Here is a 22,307-nt window from a genome sequence, read left to right as displayed (position 1 = left end):
TCAATGCTAGGAAAATATTAAATGTCTTCCAAATAGTATTTAATGCATTTCATTTGGTAGATTAACAGAATGAAGGCCACCTGACTCCACTGAATGAGTACTCTCTCCAGAATAGTGTGGGCCAAGTCCAAAAAATGGGAGTCTCAGATGCACATTTTCTACACATAAATGTATCACTTGCACAGCTTTGAGATGGTTTTAAGATTTTTTTTTCATTTGTAAAAGAAAAGAAAACAAAACTCCAAACAGTTAAAAGGTGTTGGCGTGTAAATGCCCTCACTTTGCAAAATTTATTACAGATGATAAGAATTTTTGAGAAAATAACAATATGCTCGAGAATGTTAAAATACAGATAAAATAAGGTGTCTCACTAACCAGATTTCTATGTAGTAATTTTCACAAACATTCTTAAGACAATGTTTGATTAGAAGTGACAAAGAATTGCTGGAAAGAAACTCCACAAAAATACGTTTAAGACTTTGAAATTAGTGAGAAATCAGAAGTAGGCTGTTAGAATCTACAAACTCATTTGTTACCATCTCTAAAAACAACGAAAAACAACATTAATCTTGTGGAGTTAGAGAAAACACCATGATCAATCATAGAGAATGAGAATGACCATTTAACAGTACATCTAATAACATCGTGTGAGCTTCCTGTTTTGAAAGATACATGCTTATTTTGGCTAAAAGTATTCCTTCTGTTATCCTTGCTGTGATGTATGGGACAGTAGAAGACACGACATGTACAGTATGCACAAGTGGGAATTGATTTGTTATGAATCTTGCTTTGATTTTATTATTTAATGAGTTCACAATGCTAAGAAGTGATTGAAATACTCTAAAATACATTTTAAAGCCTTTTTAGAATCTTTTTTCCCTAACTAAGAAGTACAAATTCTTGTGCACAACAGCCTGGCTGAACATTAATCATTTCAAAATACACATATCTTGCAACTGGAAAGTAAAGTACTTCACAACTGAAATTCCACTACATTTTATGCAGCTTCTGCATGGCAGTAGTGCTTTACACTCTCATCCTTTTAGTCAGGATATATACTATGTATGCATGCAAATAATTACCTCTGTTTTTAAGCTGATTTAAGGTTTACTCTAATTCTAAACCTAACTGAGTGAGAATCTGACATATTCACTCAAAACAAGCAGCTTTCTTATTTTCCCATCCTATCAGTATTTCTACCTTTTAATGAAAAAAGAGTAGAATCTGAGTTTTAAGAAAGCACAAGCTGTACATAAGGAATTGTAAAAGGATGTGTATAAGATCCCTAATTTACTTAAGCAGACCCATCCACTATCACTGCTCCAACGAATATGATTTTGTATTGCCATACTGCTTAACTGACTTACTGTTTCTGATTTTGTTTGGGTAAAATAAGTGGTTTTTGGTGCCAAAAGACGTTAAAACATCTTAATTTTGAAAAAAACTGATTTGCAGGGATAATTTTAAAAAATCACAAGGAGGTTCAACTTCACAGCATCAGAATTGAAAAACCAAAGAAAATTAGTGAAAGAAAATTGAAGTATTTAGCTGTAACATCTTGGTGACTTTGCTTTTTTAAACTGTTAGATGGGCAGTACAAAAACCAGAAGTATTAAACATCACATTTTACCGTTTCCTTACAAAACAGCTTCCTAAAAGAGAAAAGGTCACAAAATAATTACCTATGATCCAATATGCAAGTTGCAGACCTTCTGGAGGCCCTTTTGCCTTCAGATAAGGTTTTACATACTTTAATACATCACCTAAATACTCCAGGGCTTTTAGTACCATGGCAGATTTCTCAGGGAGCGTCTGAAGGCCACTGTAAGTTCTACCGACAGCCTGAGAACACAAAAACATCAAAATGATTCTTTTTTGTACGCACAAAGCAAAGCTAATATATAATTCCTTCTCACTTAAGTTGCACCATGAACTATCACAAAGATATACAGTACCTTAATGAATTGGACAAGAGCATTTTTAGGATCTTGCTTTAAAACCGGTTCTTCAACACGAGCCTTTGAGAGAATGCTTTCTACTTCTTTGAGTTTAAAAATCAGTCTTGTCATTTCAGTCAGCTGTTCCAAATAGGCTTTCCCTGATTGTTACAAGAGAGCACAGCAGTAAATACATCACACAGTTATGCTTTTCTATTTTAGTCACAAAATCATAAAGTGAAACATGATTTTAAAGCATCTAAAATACGGATTCTGCAACTGACAGTGTTTTTCTTGACAAAGAATGCGTGTCTGAAGTAGTTATGTTTGTAGTACACATGCACAGGAATGAAAAATATTAAACATGGATAACCAAGTCTTTCATGTTCCTAATGGTTTTCTTAGAAATCTACAAAACGTGCATAAAAGTAGTTGCTGTAAGATGTATTCTACAGATAATTAGAACTGCAGTGTTTTGTAGAAAAAATGAAGTATTGCTCCAAGACAGCAAAATATTCAATATAAAACAAGAAAAAAATTACTTGCAATTGGATTTTTTTTTTTCTTTCAGGGGGTTCACAGCATGATTTCCAACTATTTACTTCAGATTTTCGCTTTTTCAGAGCAGTTCCTCCATGGGGGAAAAATAGCTTGTCTCCTTGTGAGCAAGTTTTTGTTCTTTGCTTCCAAGGAAACAAGCTCTTTTATCCTTGTTTGTGATAAATTTGTCATACGCAGAGCAGGCAAGCCATCAATAAATAGCACAAACAGCGCAAAGAAACACAGTTTGCAATTAGGTAAAAGTCAAGGAATACAAACAAAAATACATTTTGTAATTAGCTAAAAATGTCTGCCAGTTTTGCAATACAGAATTGTTACTGCAAACATTAGGGAAATGTGAACACTTACCAACTGTTCGCTCAGCATCTGTCTTGGCCAGCGAAGCACTGGGTTGGTCTATGAACATTTGCAAAACGCATCGAAACCAAGAACGCACCGTCAAAGCTTCGTAGGATGTGTATCCCATGGTAGAAAAAGCTTCACACAGTTCACTGCATCGGTAGCAGAGGAAAAAAAGGTAAAGAGATTACTGAAAGTATTGGAAAAGGTGGCAGTGTCTCATTTGGCTTTCCATGTATGGAAATACACAATTAGAAATAAAGTAAAGTAACAGAAAAGGAAAATTGACATTTCTTCTATGTGCTTTGGGGATTTTGCTCGTGATATCCCGATGCCGAAATAGAGATAAAACAATAAACTCTGTAATGCCAGACCTAGGAACGTAAAAGCACACAGACAAATGCATTCACAATTCCTCTACATTAAACAAAACAAAGGGAGAAAAAAAATTCACAGTGTGGAATGTCTTATTCCAGCAACAGATAACTTCACAGTTCTATATGAACTGCCAGCATGCAACACAGAACAGTTTTATCTGAATCTGGGTAGAACTTCAAACTGTTGTCGTTTAAGCTATTCCACCCTTCCACAGAAAGCTAGCTCAGGTACCCCAAACTACTCTGAAGTCTGCTCAGTCCCTACTACATGTAAGGCAGAAAAGATCTCCTTCAGCAAACAAAGACAGGTTCTGTTAGATAAGAGAACATAAAAAGGCAGCAAGGAGATGAGAAAGGAAACTGCTATACTTGATGTACACTTGAAAACGTATATACGTATACATTTATGTATGTATTCACACACACAGCAAACTTGCTGTGCATACTTTCAATCATTCACTTCTGCTCTTCCAGACAAGAGATAGGCTGGAATCAATGGCACCATCAACACTAGATGTACAACCACACTACTCAGCTGCTCAGCATTGCCAAAGTTCTATCTGCCTTACCACCACAAGGAGCTGCTGTAGTGACTTTTTCCTAAGTACATCAGTCCCATATAATTAACTCTGCAGAACCTCCTTGCTAACAGACAGCAGATCTATTCTATGCCCTGTTTGCAATTCCTATGAGATGAGCTCCTCGTGTGCTTCAGGTCACTGAAATTTCTTGAAAATAGCTAAACATTTTTCTTCGAGAGATTCTTCCCCAGTCAGTCCTAGGTGCTTTGACTTTAATGAAAAATGCTTGTATTCTTTTCTTGATATATGTACATATAAATCTACTTATTTTCTACTGAATTTTTACTCAGGCTTGCAACAGAGAGTCCAGATGGACCTGTGGAAGCCAAACTGGATTCTGCTCCTCACTGAATATCTTTAATAAAGGTTTTTGGTTTCTTTGTTAGTTTGTTAAAAGCAACGACAACTGTACATTTTGTCTGAATATCCCTGTTTAAATGCAATTGACAATAAGGAGACCAAGTACAAACCACAACCGAAAACTACAAGTTTGAAAATTAAATTCCATTGCCAAAACAAAAACCACCAGGATGCCTATGGACATTGTGCTCTTTGCAGTAATATGTAAACAACAAAAAAATCCAAGATAAACCTTACATAATTTGGATGCATGAAGCTCTGTGTCTCTGTGGACACACAGGATTACACAAGCACTCTCTGCTGCAGACTCATCCTTGTTTCTGTTTCTTCCTTGCAGGTAGGCCACTGAGGCATCTTCCTGAAGCTGGAGAGAAATATGTTCCCACTCCTTCAGAAAGGAAAGAACAGGAACTGCCTGCTATAGGCATGATGAGTGGTTCTTTTAAATCAATGAATTTATGCACATGCTTGAAGATAATTTAAATCTGTTCTAATACTACCATGTACTACACAACACTGACTGGGAAAGGAACTTTAAGCACGACTGCAGTAGAAATACCAAAGCTTGTGCACATGTTCCCAAGGGCACAGCTTGCCCATCAGAACTTTTATTATCAACACTGAAGTAGCTGATAGGCAAAACAGAGCTTCCATCTGAAAGAGACTAGGCTGATCTTGCAGGGTGTATAACAGCATCAGCAACAAAATAATCTTTTTACTTTTTAACTGAGAATGTTTGATGTGAAAATTATCACAGCACAGTAACCATGAAGTCTTAAGATTCCAGCACTTGAGACACTTTGATAACTTTTGCTCTACAACTGCCTAAGGTAAAGAAGTACTTGAAGCATACTACAAGAAAGAAAAAAAAAAAGAAAAAAAAAAAGCCTTATTAGAATATAAGAAAATGACAGTATTTAGAGTATAATACATTGTTAAATTCTATCAAATAAAGTTGTTCTTTCACGAGGAAGTATGAGCTCCTAGTAGCTTTGCTGATGAAGCAGGAACGCACATATTCTAGGCTCACATACTCCAATTTCTACATTGCTGGGCAATTTTGACAATTCTCCTTGATATTTGGCAATTGGAACCTTTGGTTATGAGCAAAAATATATGCCTTGGTGCAAGGGCTTTATGCCCCATGCTCCCAATGGGAGATTTCAAGAAAGGAGCAAGACAGACTCAGAAAGAAAAAATGAGAGTGAGAACAAATGAGAGAGAACATACACACATGTAAGCAGAAGACATATCCATCACCATTGAACTATAAAACCATTAGTATTTTCGTTGGGTTTTCTTGAAATGAATCCATGAACATAACATTTCCACTTATTCCACAGAAGGAGAGGCAAGAGCCTCTCATTCCTAAACTGGCATTTGGAAGTCAAAGTTTGAACTCCTTTGGAGTCCAAGACTCACCTTCGGTCTTCCCGATTCTTGCACAAGTATTCTAACTGCTCAAGTAGTAAACACACATTAACTACCATCAGTGCTAACTGCATTTTCAGATCAAATTATGGCAGCAGGGCCATAGGGGGAAATCAGTCATATATGCAGGTTCTCTGCTTGCTAACGTAAACATGAATACTTAGGTCATAATTCCACCAAACTACTCTTATCCCAGCCAGGGTGGCAATATATTTGTGGATATATATAAAATGATATGTAGAGAGTTTAATATTGCTAATATATACTTAAGTCTACATAAGGATAGTAATGTATACTTAACGTATACATAAGAATACAAGGAAAAAGTTGTTCCACGAAGAAGGTAATGAAGCACTGGAACAGCTTGCCCAGAGAGCTGGTGGATGCTCCTACCTTGGAGACATTCCAGGACAGGCTGGACAGGACTCTGAGCAACCTGATCTAGACGAAGAGATCCCTGTTCATTACAAGGGGAGTTGGACTAGGCGACCTCTAAAGGTCCCTTCCAACTCAAATGATTCCATTCTATAAAGTAACTGATTTCACTGAAGTGTTTACTGGGATTTAGCCCTAAGCACCTAAACAGTACTAAAATTCCAGTTTAGGCATAGAAGTGTTTTCTTCGATCTTACCTCCTAAGTAACAGATTTAAATTATAGATAGGTAGTTGCACGTGTTCATCTCCTACTTTATTCAGCATGTGTATTTGAAACCTTGCACTGACCCTACAGTGCTTATCCAAGAGAAACAGCAAATCCAGAGGCTGAATGCTGTGTTTCTAAGTATAATATTTACCCCAAAAAACAAGTAACATTTTTTTTCTACTTTAAAGTAGAGTGAAACGAAGAGACAAAGACACATTCAGTCCCTCATTTCTCACCTCTGCTTCCAAAGCCTGATTCAGTAACAGGGGAACACACCATGAAAACAAATACTACTTGAAACCATCCATCTTAGGCTTACATAGGCCTTTTAAGGAAAGTAAAATTTCTCAGCTATATAAAATTCTAACTGTATATAGTCCTGGGCAATGTGTTCTAGCTGACCCTGCTTGAGCAGATAATAGGACTAGTTAGACTATTTGAGCTTTAGAGGTTCCTTCCAACACCTAAGCAATTCTGTGAAAATTCATCATTGGTATGTAAAACATACGAATGTGATAAATTTTCTTACCCCATTATTTAATTTAAAGCATTCATTTAGCAGGTCTCAGAAACCAGAGCTCCATGAACATTAATAAATGTTCAGAAAGTGTTTCAAGCTTGTGAAAAAGAAAGTTTTAATACATGCATTTTCTGACAATCATTTTCATTATATTTTCAATACTATTCAACCCCTCCTCCTCAGCTTCCTGCAGAACTTCTTCATTTAAAAGAAGTCGAGACATTTTAATATTAACTACATAGTGTCTTCAGACTTACCTGATAATGTCTATTTCAACTTATTATAATAAGATTTAAGATTTTCTGTTAAATGTAAACGGTACAAGAAGAATAAGACCACTACTTTTAAGAAGAAATTTTAGAATTTACCAAGTTTAAAATTAAAGTGCACCTGGGTCAGGAGGCTGACACTTTGCCAAACTCATTCTTACCTATCACCCTGATGTATTTTGAGTATCCTAAACTACTTATATGTAAAAACAAGAAATCCAACCAATGCATCTAACACCTACTGCATGCCATTAAAGTCCAAGAAGATATGATACTTCCAACAAATCTAGAACTTCAAAAGACTCTCAGAACCTGAGCGAACTTAATGAAACATCGCTGTTTGAAAAAACATTTTCTCAAGTCCGAATAAGGAATAGGTAGGTACTGGAAGAACTTGAAAGAACAAATAGTTGCAATTTTTCACCTGTTTTGAATTAGGTGACTCAGATATCTAGACACCAGGTGAGGCCACACCATATCATCCCATCCAAACAGCTGCATCATCGATAGAACAGGTTGTGGCTGAAGATCTGATAGAGCTTTGCTGGGTATATCCAATGCCAACAGTGCAAAACCTGATTTAAAGAGAGAAAAGCATAGTACATGTTAATAATTTATCAGTAATTTTCTGTTTAACAAAAAATGAGACACAACAAAAAACATTTAAAGTTAATTACAAATAATAATGTGCATCTTCAGAAGTATTAGAAATCTCAATTAGCACTAGGCAACTACTGGAATGGATAGTATTGTAGTGGAAATGCAAAGTCATGACCTGAAACAGCAAAAGAGCACCTGGTGGGAAGGCAGGGCCAACCAAGGGGAGCTCAGATGCATGCAATGCACCAGCGTTACCGAAAAGTGTGGAGCCAGGATCCACCCCTTCCCACCCTTCCCTTCCCAGACCTCATTTAAGGGTTGGCAGTGGAGGCAAGGGCATCTTTTGCTGGAGATCCTTACCTACCTGAGGCCTTCCAAAGGTAAGCAGCTCATTTCCCTCATTTCTGTAGCTGCTGCATGTGGGCTCAATCTTATTTGCTATAACCAAAGACTTTTCACCTCACTATTACCATAGTACTTTCCATTATAGCATTACAACATTTATGTGCATGGAAAAATGTAGCCGTCTCTATAGAGAAAGTATAGCTTCACTACTGTCTCCCTTGTATGCATAAGTACACTTCCAGGAGAGAACCCTATTTAGAAAGGATGAACTAGTAAAAGCTACAGATCTTGAAAGTGGAGTAGTACCTTCTGCTATTCCTGCTAGATTTACTGGGGAATCTATAATCACCACTACCAGCATAAAAGTTATTATGGTACCATCTTTATGCTGAAAATAACAAGTATGTTTAATGTAATCTGAAATGATGAGGAGTTATGTGATAAGAAGTGAGTGACATCAAATAAGTTGGGAAAACTATTTTTGGAGGGCACCAAAATAAGAAGCTCACTTTCTTAAATTTTCCAATACCACTTAAGTATTAATATCTTAATAACTTATTAAGGTAATTATTTACAGAACTGCTTGCATTGAGAAGCCCACTTTGATTTTGACAAAAAAGGCTAGTTTTTAGGAACATCAACAATGAGGGTGCTGTAATTAATGGTGAAGGGATAGGTCATCCTAAGCTATGAAGGGCTTCACATTTCCTTATGTGCTTCAGAATAAAAAAGGAGGTCAGAGTGAGTCTCCATTCTGCTTTAAGTGAGGAAGCAATTTGTGTTAGCCTTCTCACATTATCATGTTGTTTCTGCAACATCCACTCTAACACTGGTGAGAGAGAAAAGGGAGACTGTAAGGATAATGTGAGACATAGGCTATTTGCCTGGCAGGGGGAGCAAGAGAGCTATGACTGGTCTCTTCTCTGGGCTGCAACATCTAAGGCAAGATGCTCACACAGCGTGGAAAGTGTTTGCCTTATCCAGAGTAAAGATGTGCCTGATACATCTATATAGAGCGAGTCACAACTGCACTCTACTACTTCTAAGCAGAGTTTATAACAGGCTGCTCTTCTTGCTATTTTACTGTGTTAATATAAAATAAAAAGAAGTAGCACTGTAGGAAATGAATGAAAGTTATGACACTAACAACCTCTTCCTTTGATTTGTATTGCTGTTTTCTACAAATGTTTCAGCAGCATGAAACCACTACCACTGCATGCTGCCTCCTTCATTACAGTCACCTACTAACTACGGCCGAGCTGCATCAAATGAAGGGTCTTTTTATGTTTCTATTACCAAATCAGTGCTTCTGAGCTTATCTGAACCTAACTCATATCATGATGGGGAGAAAAAGACAACACAGTTTTCTAAAATCTCTGTATTTTAGCTAAATGGATAGAAGATAATTGTAACTGCAGAATACAATGCTAACTACTGACAGTAAAGATCAAAATGAGATTTCCTTTTATTCAATGACATGCTGATTCTCCTGCTGCACATCGAGTACACATACATATGGAATATTGTCTTAACGACTAACTCCTCAGTGCAAGCAAAATGAAAAATTAAATTGAATTATGAAACAGTTTTATGACCATGACATGACTGTAAAGGTTCAGCAAAAAACAGCAGTCATTTAATCAACCTTTTAAACTGTCTTCATCTGTAAAATGTACATAACAAAAACTGACTGAATCACATGCATAGTGGAAGGAATAGTCAACACAAAGTTAAGATAAGCTGCAAAAAGATGTAAGTTCTAGATACAGTGAAATAAGTTATTCTCATTGTTACTGTATAGCATTTGCAATGATGTTCGTGATCTGTGACTAGAAGAAAAAAAACCATCAGGCTGGTATGGCTTCAAAGTCCTTTGGAGTTCTCAGTCTTGTTATATTCTATCAGCTAGTTCAATACTACATTATTTGGTCTCATTAAAATATTTAGCATAGAGTCTAGCTTTTTGCAATTATGCATATTACTACACAGAAACAGAAACATCCCAATGTAAAATCCTTTACAGTTTGTGATCCAGAACATAGTGAAAAAATCCGCTGCTTGCAGTGCTAACCTGCAGCTGTATCAGCAAGCTGAGGGGAAGGTGGCATCTGTGACATTCTCTGGCTCTTCAAATAAGGAAAGAAATTTCTCCAGAGAGCACTAGCGACAGCAAGGTGGTGCTCTTTAGCCACTAATGGGAGCTGAGCATTTGAGTCTGCATTCCCTGTTCGAAGTCCCTGGTTTACACGTTTGTGCACACTCCTAGGGAGAAACAAAACCAATGTTTACATTCAATAAATGAAAAATTCAGATCTTTAAAAATGCATTTACAACTACTTTAAACGGTAGAGACTGAGAACTGAAAAATCATTTGTGTAATTAAAACCTTTATGCGAAGGCATTATGCATACCAGTTATTTGATGGATGAACGATGGCATATTAAGCACCATAAAGTTAATGTTAATTACTAATGTCAACCATTAATTATATGCTTTTTAATATGTCAGATCAAAATGAGGAATAGGCAGTTTTAAAATGAATATCTGCATTTTGCAACTGCTAGCATGACAGGAAAGTCTGCTTACTATCCAACGCCAGCTGCTTCTTAAAATTGTTGCCAGTAAGGTTTTCGGGTAGTGTTGTGCACAGCAAATAATGGCAAATGATTTTGATCAATTGTAAGGCTTCCTTTGGAAACTTATTTCTCATTTGTAAAACCTCACTAGATACAAGTTTTGATATGGGAAAAGATTCATTTTACCCTGATGTGCTGCAGACAATTAGGTTTGACAGCAATGCCCACAGCTTTGTTAGTACAGTAAGGACAAAAGTTACCACTACACATAACTCCCATCTCTTCCTGAGACAATGTGGCATGAATTCAATAATGCACTCAATTTTCTTTGATTCTTCTAGTACCATTCCTGCTACTTAATCTAATTTGGAAGTTGTGACTTTCTAGAGGTTTAATAGAGATATGTCTGCAGGGAATCAATGTTCCCAGAGAAATGGGGGCTGGGGGGGAAGCATTAATAAATTTGTCTGGTAGAGCAGGACAGGAGGCAGTATGGCACTGGGCTGATCAACTAAATAACAAGCTTATTAAAAACAATCTGTAGGAATGCACTATCATTCCTGTTCCTATTTATCTTCTGGTCAACTCAATTGAGATTGTGCATTAAAGCACAGGCAGCATTATTACATTTGCTTTATTAAATTCCATAAACAGCACTCTAAAGTCAGAGTCAAGATATTTATAAGATAATGGCAAACAGCAGAGGCATTGAGATTTATCTTAACACTAATATTTGTAGACTGCAGTGCATTTTTTAATTGCTGTTGTCGAAATTGCAGGAGTTTCACAAAAACAGTTACCCTAGATATTCTTTCTGGGCTCACCCTGATTTGAAATAAACAAAACCAAAAAACTCCAGTCCCCAGTGCCCCCCTGGGAATGTGGGAAAACTACGAAAGAATTACACAACTCGCAGCACTCATTAGAACATCTGAAATGGAATAATTTTAAATAAAGAGTAGGCTGGCTGCAAGGCCTTCACTTACTAGGGTTGATATTAGAAAAGCATCTCATCATACCAAATTAATATCCAAAAATTCTGCCTAACACATAATTTAAAACATAAAACACACTGGATGTCAAAGGTAACAATACTTCATGCCTGCCTTTGGGCATCCATTAGTTTCAGTAGGACAGACAGTGAGAAAATTGAGAATCAACTACCTTTTGAATAGCTAAGTTTAACAGAAACGGAAGGGTATGTAACATTAGGAGGAATCAAGGGTATTCTTGAGAGACAGCATTAGTCCAAACACAGAACAGAAGCTGGGACTTCTAAGCCTATCATTTATTCCCTGTGTGACTTCATGTAATTCATACAGCCTTTCTTAGCCTCAGTTTCCCAGCCATGATATTTGGATAGTAAGACAGCTTACCCTTTAAGGATGCTGTGAAAACAATCTATGCTTAGAAAGTGAGGATTATATTCAGCACGTCCGTTGGTATTCCTATTTACAAGGTATATTGTCCAAGTCAACATGAATTGAAACAGAAGCCAGATTAGCATTAAAAAGTCAAGCAATACTTCTTTGGGAGTATCTCTTATTAAAAGAGGACAAAGTAAAGGTGCAGAAACTGTGAGGTCTGGAGGACAGTTAATAAATAAGCAAGAGAAGGACTGGAAAAGCAAGTTAAAAATATATATTTTTTTGTCCATTAAACAAAGAAAGGTAAACAGTAAAAGCAGAAAGCAATTCTGTTGTTGGTTAGGAAAGTATGATTCTTCATAGTGCAGAGAATTAAATCTCCAAGACTAAATTGTGTCCAACTTACTCAGACTAAACTGCAAAACTGCACAAAGACCTTTTTGTCTCCTCTAAACTGTCTCTCCAAAGAAGGGTGGCCTGCATCTCCTTTAGACATCTATGCAAAGTAGAAGGGTGTACAGACTCCCAAAGTAAGGTAATATATCTCCGTGTCAGTGGAAGGGCAACACATACAAATCAGTATTTATGTTTATTCATAGTAACCTACACAAATGCTTGCAATAACATAAATGCTTCAGATCGATGGAGCATCAATACATGCTGTGGTTTGTGTGGCCAGCTGCTTCCACAATTAAGTAAACTTATTTAATTCCATAAAAATGCAGACAAATACAATTTTTGTTTTTATTCAGACTTCCACATTTCCAACTGGAAAATACAGCCCTCTTGTTCTCTGCGGATCAATGGACTGTAGTAGCACTTTAACTTGGAGACCTCCCTTACAAAATCTGCCTCTTTTTGCCTCAAGATTACCTGTGAAGTTTCGTGTTCTAATATACCAGCAGCAAACACATCATGCCATATTTGTTGCCATTAAGGAATTAATGTGAAAGATTTGGTTGGGGGAAGATGAAGTTTCTTCAGCAATGCAAAAGCTTTGAAGATTTCAGTATAAAGAATGGAAAACGTATGGAGGTTAGTTAATGCTGGAATAAAAGAAATACAGGTTTTGATATCAGTGAAGACAACAGAAGAGCCTTACATCCTCTCAACAAATCCCAAACACAGACGGTATATCAGCTTCTCGGAAAAGTGCAGAGCAACAAAAGTATCAACTTAAGGTCACCCCAAAATCATAAACCATGTTAACAAAGAAAATTATTTTTGTTTCTGCTGAAAACGCTAGTGACAAGCTGTACAATAAGGATGCTATTAAAACCCAAAATAAAAGAGGCAATGTTGACGCTATTCCATTTCATAAGAGTCTTTTTCCTGTTCTTCCTCCCTCATTTGTCAACATAAAGAAATTAAATGGCACTATTACAAAGGGGGGAGAAAAAAGGGCTTTCCTGTAGAAATCTATCCAGCCACATTTTCTGTAGGTGTATTAATTTTACTGCAGTGATACACTCAATATTTGCACTGTTACTGCAGGTGCACAACTGTGAGATCTCTGCTAGACAGCAGTTCTCAGCTTGAATGAACAAGCAATATTTACTATGCAGCATTTCAGAATTTAGTCCGTAATTATTCACCTACTTTCACTTTCTTCAAATGCTGCAATGCATCAATGTTTCTTTGGTAACTCTATCATTTCTTCTCCATTTCACCAGAGCTTGTGCTTCTCAGAGTGAATAAAACCATAAGCAATTTTTCTGCAGAAGCCATACGTGTTCCCATTAACCAGTCCTATCCTGAATTAAGACGAGAAAGATCCCTGCACACCCTCCACACATCTTTCAAAATAATTTGGTATAGGTATTCATATAGTTGATTATCATGCCATTTAGTTACGCAATTGTTATAGAAAATCACAACTACAGCAACTTATTTAATTGATCCATGCAGACACCACATTCCATGTTGACAAACTCACTGTTCAACTTCTACTTAGTAATTTGCTCAGAAGCATTTACTTATATCTGTGCTTTGTATTTAGTGAAAACTGCATATTTACGTACATTTCTGAAACCGTGTTATAAGATGTAACAAAAAGTATGAAATAACACATTCATAGAGAGCACTAATTACTTTTGTATACAACTTTCTAATACACATTTGATAAAGTTAATTTAAACATGGACTAACATCCAAAAAGGTAAGGACAAAATGGACACACCTTGAGTGAGGTTCTGATGTGACATCACAAAGAGCCTTTCCACCATGAGAACCGTGTTACCTCAAGAGGCAGCCAAGTCTACACCACTGGAGACTTTTGGAGACTTATCTGGACAAAACCATGGCTGATGTGATCTAGCATAGGCAACAGTCTGTGAGCAGAAATTTGGTCTAGGAGACCTGCGTAGGTTCCAACCAATACTTCTATAATACTTGTAATGCAGTACAATAATGTCCAGTTTAGATACAGACCAGCTTCTAATGCACCAGACTGGAAATCATTAGCTACACTTCTCCAGTATATGGGAAAAAGTGAAACCAAGCAAAGAAATTAGTTCACACAAAGTGATTAAAAAAAGACATGAAGACATCTTTCTTGTTGGTCAGTATCTATCTCCAACTTTGAAGTACCAAACCACATAATTCTACTTGTAGATGCAGATTCATAAAATGATTCTGGATTCAAAGAAGTGGTACAATAGTTGCACAATGGCACACTTGTCAGAAAGTGTTCCAACATAACTATGCTTAGATACTGGTGGAAAGCCACAAATGTGAGATTCCTGAAGCTCTTACTAAAGGTTCTCAGCTTTCTCCAGATCACCAGTGAGCGATGTCACTGCTTAACTACTGCATAAAAAGGTGAACCTTCTACCTCTTGTACACAGCTTCAAATGCAAGTGGGTAGGGTTGCAGAGCTCTGCAGTGAACTTTGTTATCAGTGTTTATTAGGTGCACTGATATCATACTTAAAAGAATTCTAAGTGCCAAAACATTAGGCTTATGACCCCAAAGTCTCTAAGCTGACTGCTAAACAGCAGTCAGTCACAGCTGATTGCAAAAACAGCCTCAGTGTCTCTGGGCACACACACATTAGATGTTTAAGTACCTAGGGAACTTCAGTGGTTAAAATAGAGTCCCCTGCAGATTTTCAGATACTTCCACATTAGGCAGCTTCTGTGTAACATGAATTAAGTCAGGTGGCTAAATTCTACATGAGTCTAATTCAAACATCCAAATCCTCTTTAAAATCTGTTTCTAAGCTCTTTGGGACACAAAGTTCTTTTTATACCTTTTTATACAGCACACAGTATACTGAGACTGGTATGACTGCACTAGCATAGTGACAAAAGTAATCCCACCTCAAACTAGAATCTCTCAACTTGTTTCCATAGCTGCAAAATATACATACAAAATTTCTATGAAGTTTCCTAATACTTGAGCAGCAGCACTTTCACTTTGACAACTGAAAATAATTAAGTAAATAAAGAGTACAAAATTTTAACCCAGTTTTAGGGAAATAAAAACTAGGTTTCAAAAGGATAAGCGAGATAAGCAACATGACAAAATTAAGGCCAAACCCAAAATTTCCCATCAGTTAAAAGAAACATTTGAAGAAAAAAAAATGTTCATAATGAAAGCGTGTAAACCATAGCGACAGCATCCTCGCCACCACAGAACTGTTATGCTGACCACACAAACAGAACTGCAAAAACCATGATAAAATATAATCAAACAATAACATGTCTCCTCCAGCACAGTATTTAAGAAATTGTTTCAGTGTTCTTCCTTCAGTTTAACCTGCTTCAATAATCCAAAATAAACTGCATGTTTAAATGCTTACTGCAAAACAGATGTCAGAATAATGTTCCTAGTTGTGTGTATGTGAGATGATCAGTGACTGGTGTGATGAGACAGGGAAAATTGGAAGAAGGATGCTTTTCAAAACAGAACCATCCAGGACTCAAAGCCCTAATTCATTCATTTGCGCACAGCAATGTGAAGCACAGAAAAAGTGAGCTCATATGTTGGATGAGACAAGAGGAGGGACAGATAGGTGTAAGGTTAAAAATCAGGGCACAAACAGATCTCGATTGCCTTGAATCTTGAATCTTGAATCTTAATTCACAAACTGATCACTTACTAGTCAGAGCACTGTATTTTGATCTGGAAGTTCCCAACGTGCCTAGAATTCATCTGCACACCCTTAAATGTCCACAAATGCCTTGAGCTGAGCATCTAACTCACAGTCTCCATCTACTGGAGCTCAGAAATCTGATTACTAACTCACGCCAACTAAAGCAAAGCATAGCAATAGATGCCTTAATTTTAAAACCTGAACACACATTTTTTTATAATAACAACCAATGAGTTACAGCCTCAGGGAGCAGAGTATCACCTGTATCATTTTGATAAACTGTTTTTGAGATCCAGCACTGCTTCCATGACTGTGAATTTTGCATTACATCACTGAGAAAAACAAACAAACAAAAAACACTAAACTCTAGAATGAGAAACAGAGCTCATCATGCTCCAGCATTACATCCTAACAATTAGGTAATCCTTTGGAATATCTGTTGCTCTTTATTAAAAAAATAGAAAAAAGTTCAAGCATGCAGTTTCACAATTGAGACTCCACAGTGGTTACAAGTACAGAATGTTGCTCTTCTTGACACTTCTGAACCCCTGCAGACTGGATTCAATCTTTCAGTGGTCATTTTCTGTAGGTATTAAGCAAACCCCCAAGTAGGAGGCAAAATTCAGGGGGGTGATTTTTGGAAATACTTCTTCTGATATGCTTACAAAAGGAATGAAAGTGCTTAACTCTGGTTCCCGATTTCCACTCTGTATGACACATGCCTAACACTTAGACAGCAAACCAACGCATTTTACAGGTAACTAATTTCTTCACCAGGGCTTTATTTTATATCTTTAGATGCTATCAAAACATTCAAAGTGGTCTGATTTAAAATATATGCTGCACATGCCAAACAAGTTGCTGTTCAGCTGGATCTGCTACTTTAGGCCATCAGAGCCCTATTCATTGCTGGGGAGCTTCAGACAACTTTACAGCAGCTGTCTTCCAAGTTCCAGCCTAGCCTCTTCCTCACCAGAATGGAGCTTCCAGGCATGAAGATGGCCTAGTGCTTTAGAGTAAAATATGAACAAATGCCTGCATCACCATACCACTATCAGACTGACAGCCTTCAGAAAACAGCTTCAATAACTTATCTATACATGCTTATAAAATAAAAATACCAGGGCATATAGCATAGGCTGTAAGAATTATACACAGACACCGGGGCATCATTTCAATTAGGACAGCTTCTCTGACTTTGCAAATTATTGGTATAAGTTCATCCACTGAATAATTCTGGTCAAAGAGTTCTGGTTTTTAACACAAATATTAAGAAAACATTGCCTCTAAACACCCTGACATGTATTTTGCATCATATTCCTTTAATTGAAAAGTATCTATTGATAAAAGGCCACAGAACCTTTCAGTTTACCACAGTCAGTGCATGAGCAGAAGCAGACTGCATACTTTCTTCCAGAGCACTCAGTAGACTTAAACAGAGGCACTTTAATTCTTCATTGATGATATAAATCTTCAAATCTCAGTGGAAGAATCTATTATATTCCTATTGTTAGTAGCTCGCGGACAGAACAGGTTCAATAGTTAAGCAGCTTCAAATGTGACAATTTATATAAGCAATGCAATTAACATACATAAGAAATCCAGATGATCATCCCCAGTCAAATAAAAAAAAGCAGTCCACAGGCACTCAAATCACATGCATCAATTTAGCTTCATGTCACCTTTCTAAGTAAAATAATGCCATCTGAAAATGTCCTAAACTAAATGACTCTGCTTAATTACGAAACATAGGACATTTCATAAAATATAAATATTATCAAACAAGTTTAAGTACAGTTAACTGTTATAGACAACTACTTTTTCCCTTAAAGACTAAAGCCAAGTTTCATTTCTTAGACATTACTGGGGATATTCACCAAACTTACAAAAGAATGGGGAAAATATGACAGATCCTCTTAAATTTGTAATGCAAGTACAACAGCAACAATGTTTTCTCATCCTCCTTGACCATGCACAAGTAAATATGATACAAGCTGTCAGTACTGAATGTCCTGGTTTCAGCTGGGACAGAGGTCGGTTGGTTTTGTTTTGTTTTGTTTTTTTTCCCTTCACAGTCTTTAAATACTATGCTTTCATTTTGGGGTTAGCCTTCTAGAATTTATAAGGGGCACATAAGGGTGACAAGGGAAACCTCACTATCCAGGTGTAGCTCACACATTTTTTTTTCATTTTTATTTTTTTTATAAATTGGAAGACCAAAAGCTGTCCAAAGGCCAAATCAGTAAGGGCCTGAACATTCCTACCCCTTACTAGAGAGCAACAAATATTCCTAGTATGCCACCCCTAGACTTGGCAAAGACAAGAAGTTTAAAAGAAAAAAAAAGGTCAATTTCAAGACAAAGAACTGTACAAAGAAGTGTGGAAATCCTTCATATAGGATAGTGGGCAGACAGCAAATACTGACAAGTTTAACTCTAAAATAATAAATAAATAAATGAACAGAAATGAAATTACCTCCAAGCACAATCATCTCTCTTCTATTATAGTACTTCTTTGATCACATTCTTCCTTCCTCAACTTTTCCTCCATGTAGTATATGGTGGAAGAAAGACATAGAGAAAGCGACAGCCTGTTCTGTCTTTCTGACTCTCCCAAGCAACTGTGAATGCAGTGAGAGTTGCAGTGATCCAGACCATACATATGCCATAATCGTGACATGAAACTGAAAGCTGTCACGGAAAATTTTTTACAAGCATTCATATCTGTTGGTGCTTGATGTAGGTCTTAAGAAATGTATGGACAAATGGGCCAGCAGTCTACTCCAAACATCTCCTATTAAATCATAAGATACAGCAAGTATCTGGAAAAGAAATTGCATAGAAAATCATGGAAAAAGAAAATCAATCTTCCCTATGGGTCGGATTCTGTAAATCCAGCAAGTGTCACCGAAGACGTGATTCTATAATATGCATTACTGGAGGTATGGCAACAGGTTCTGATAATTTTTCAAGCATAATTTTCCAGAGGAAAGCTGTTCATTAATAGGTATTAATCACAAACACATCTCAATTCAATCTCAATTCATCTTACTTTGTTTTTTATAATTTACTGGCACATATGTAATACTGTTTAAATTTAGATGCAGCATGCTAGAAAACTTTTTTGTATTACTCTCAAATGTTTGCTTCCTAAAATAAATCCATAGCAGATTCCCAAAACATTCACTATTTTATCAGTGATCAAACAGTGTAACAGTCACTGTAGTTAACCACTGAATATTTTTAGGATACAGTTAGGCTTAGTGAGTATCCTGTGTCAAAGTTCAGGTGAAGAAACGTCCATTTTAACATCTGAATGATCATACTAATATATAGGTCACTCTTAAAACAATGCCTCCTACTTATTTCATGGAAAATACAACAGATCTAAAAAGCACAGTAACACTATTTGATTGAACAAATTCTCAGCTACAGACTATTTTGCAGCAGTCACTACCATTAGCTATTCATTTTCACCAGCAATGAGCAAGCACCTGCATGCTGCACTCATAAAACTCAACAGCAGCAGAGGTGACCCACTATTTCACAGCTGCTGTGACAATATTGTTGCAAGGAAGATGTTGCCTATGCCTTCCATTGGCCCAAACAGATGGAAATGGGGATATAAGAAATCTGGACTATACAGTGGGTGGGTCAGGAAAGTCCACCCAAGACTGGCAGTGTGCTCCATGGTCTACAAAGTGACATGGGGTCTGGCATTATTGTGTTGCTGGAGAAAGGTTATCATCTTCTCTAGCCTGAATCTGCAAGTTTGAGCCTTCAGCTTAGCCAGTGTTCTAATGTAGTGACCAGAGTTGATGGTCTGTCTGGATTCCAGGAAGTCCAGAAGGATTACTGCTTTCCTATCCCAACAGACAGTACACATCACTTTACCTGCTGGAGGCTGTCTAGAACTTTTACTTCAGTGGAGAATTCATGTTACCACTCTGTAGAATGTCATTTTGTCTCTAGCTTGGAGTGGTGACACCATGTCTCATCATTGTTAAAGAAACAATTTAGGAAGCTGTCACCTTCAGGCTTGTATTGGTTCAATAGGTCCTGAAAAATGTACTTAATATTCTTGTGTGAGCATTTGTGGGGCCCACCTAGTGCAAGCTGTGACATTCCAACATTGCCACTATTGTTTCCAATGCATTGAAGCTGATACTCAGCTCCATACACAGGAGTCTGGTGTTAATCTTTCAGTTCATGAAGATAAGTTGACTAAGATTTTTCCATTTTGTGGTGTGACAGCTGTTCATATCCATCCAGAATGTGGCTTGTCTTCCAACCACCTCGGTGTGTCACATCCACCATTAGGTCTTCACAAATCTTCAGCAGGTGTTGATGAATGTCAGTGGGTACCTTTTCTTTCCACATGGAGGAATTCATTTCCTCGCCTTTGCTTCATACACACTTCTATGTCAGATGCCACTTTGTCAGACTGCCCTTCTGTGGCAATCTGTCACATGTCAACAAAATGTAACAGAATACTGTCAGGAAAGTTCAGCCTCTACTGCCATATCACCCACATCTGCCTCTGATGTCATGAGAACATAAGAAAATAGGAAGCATTATTTTCAGAGAAGCCTTTGTAAAAATACTGATCTGAATGTCACCAGAACTCGTCTGCTGATATCAAAGATTCTCACCTTTACTGGAATGGGAAGTGTTAATGCTCTGAATAAAAGGTTATCAACTGCAGTTGAATCATGTGCAGATTATCAATATAGCAGCAATGTACAAAAGGGCTTCAGCAAGGTTACTGAGTTTAATATAATCCTCTTTATAGCCAGTAGCAGAGTAATAGAGAACCCTGTGTTAATTATGGACAGCATGCTGAGTGAACTTAGTAATACTTTTAAAACACACAAGACCAAGAAATCCCCAACATCTTTATTATGCTCAAAGACAAAGTAAAGATATTAATAAGGACACACAACCCTAAAACACAAAGGACAAGAAAAGCCAAACATCCAGAGCTCCAGAATATTAGTTAGCACTGTCTCCTCAACCCTTCTCAAAGGGTGCAACTACGTCACCAGAAAGAGAAGTTGTTATGAACATAATTTAAATGCAAGCAGTAAACCTGTAGACTACTTTTGCTAGGTTTACTGAGAGGGAATAAGACATCTGTTTCAGCCAGCCTAACAAAGTTGTGCCAGAGAACCGTTCTCTTTTCCTAAACACATTTAACTAAGATAAGGTTGGAAGACCATCAAAGACAATGAAACCTGTGTGAATTCAATTTAACTGCTTCACATTTCAGCTTGTGGAACAGTCTTGGGAAAACCCTGAAGTTAATTTGAACTCAATTACATTGCACCTTTGTTACCTTCAGTGGTATTCAGCCAAGTTAGTTTATGTCAGTACAGTACTGAGGGGGAGCTAAGACTGCAGTTTCTTTTATATCATTAATGCAGAGGCAGTATAAACTGGAACACTTGCACATGTAGACACAAAGTTACCCTACGCTGTTCCAGAATATCTTCTCAAGTCCCAGGATACTCAGTCCCAGTATTATTATTAGTTCCAACCAACATAACACAGAAAAATCCCTAATAAATTCCCCTGCCAGATGCAAAACTTCAGAACAGTAACATCTCTTGGGCTTTACTGCAGTTTTTCACAAAGGCTGTCTTCGAGGTGAATTGGGAGCAAGCTGTGAGCCACATATGCTGACTCAAACTTCAAGTTGGAGGATTCAAAACAGGTACCTCACACAACCAAAACATCCTTTATATGAGGCAGGCATTCATCCGCATGGCAGAGTCTGCAGACACATCACATTGTGTGAGGGAAGCTTAAAAGAAAAATCCCAGCTCAACCACCACTGGCAGCACTTACCACTAAACAAATAACAGAATATCAAACATTCTGATAGTAAATGCCATATGACGTATTTCCTGTCACAGCATGGAAGGAGCTTACAGCAATCATCGGGAATTCTGTGGTCATCCCCGGCTGCAAGGTGCCTCAAAACATTTCTTTAGGTTTTTGTTCAATGTTTGTTTTAAACATGGAGTCATCTGTTATATAAAAGATTTGCTAGAGAACTACTGAGAACTTGCAGTAACATTTCTGTAACTTTAAATTATAACCCACTAACTTCATTTTTTTCTTCTGTTTTTTATTTATGTATTTATGATTCATTGCTAAGTTCTCTTTCTGAAGTATTTTATGTTTCAAAGAACAGGAAGTCTGCATAACTTCAAATCACCTTTATTCAAGTTCATAGCCTATTAGGAACATAAATTCTAGTGTATATAGTAAAGGAAATGGACAGTATTAGCTGATATGTTTTT

The 22,307-nt window shown here is 37.1% G+C and overlaps 1 protein-coding gene across 1 annotated transcript in view; it reads right to left on the bottom strand.

Annotated features, from left to right (window-relative positions):
• MMS22L (MMS22 like, DNA repair protein) overlaps positions 1-22,307 on the bottom strand; it is a gene marked incomplete at both ends in the record, with an annotated part of 84,038 nt that overhangs the window by 13,410 nt on the left and 48,321 nt on the right. Inside the window, 5 exons of the mRNA XM_079550582.1 lie at positions 1,683-1,842; positions 1,956-2,098; positions 2,847-2,989; positions 7,444-7,594; positions 10,036-10,226. Of these exons, the coding sequence (XP_079406708.1) occupies positions 1,683-1,842; positions 1,956-2,098; positions 2,847-2,989; positions 7,444-7,594; positions 10,036-10,226 (788 nt within the window). The remainder of the gene's footprint in view (positions 1-1,682; positions 1,843-1,955; positions 2,099-2,846; positions 2,990-7,443; positions 7,595-10,035; positions 10,227-22,307) is intronic.

The sequence above is a fragment of the Tetrao urogallus genome (genome assembly GCF_951394365.1).
Source record: "Tetrao urogallus genome assembly, chromosome: 2".
In the NCBI taxonomy this organism is placed as follows: Eukaryota; Metazoa; Chordata; class Aves; order Galliformes; family Phasianidae; genus Tetrao; species Tetrao urogallus.
This window is presented reverse-complemented; position numbering and strand designations above follow the sequence as displayed.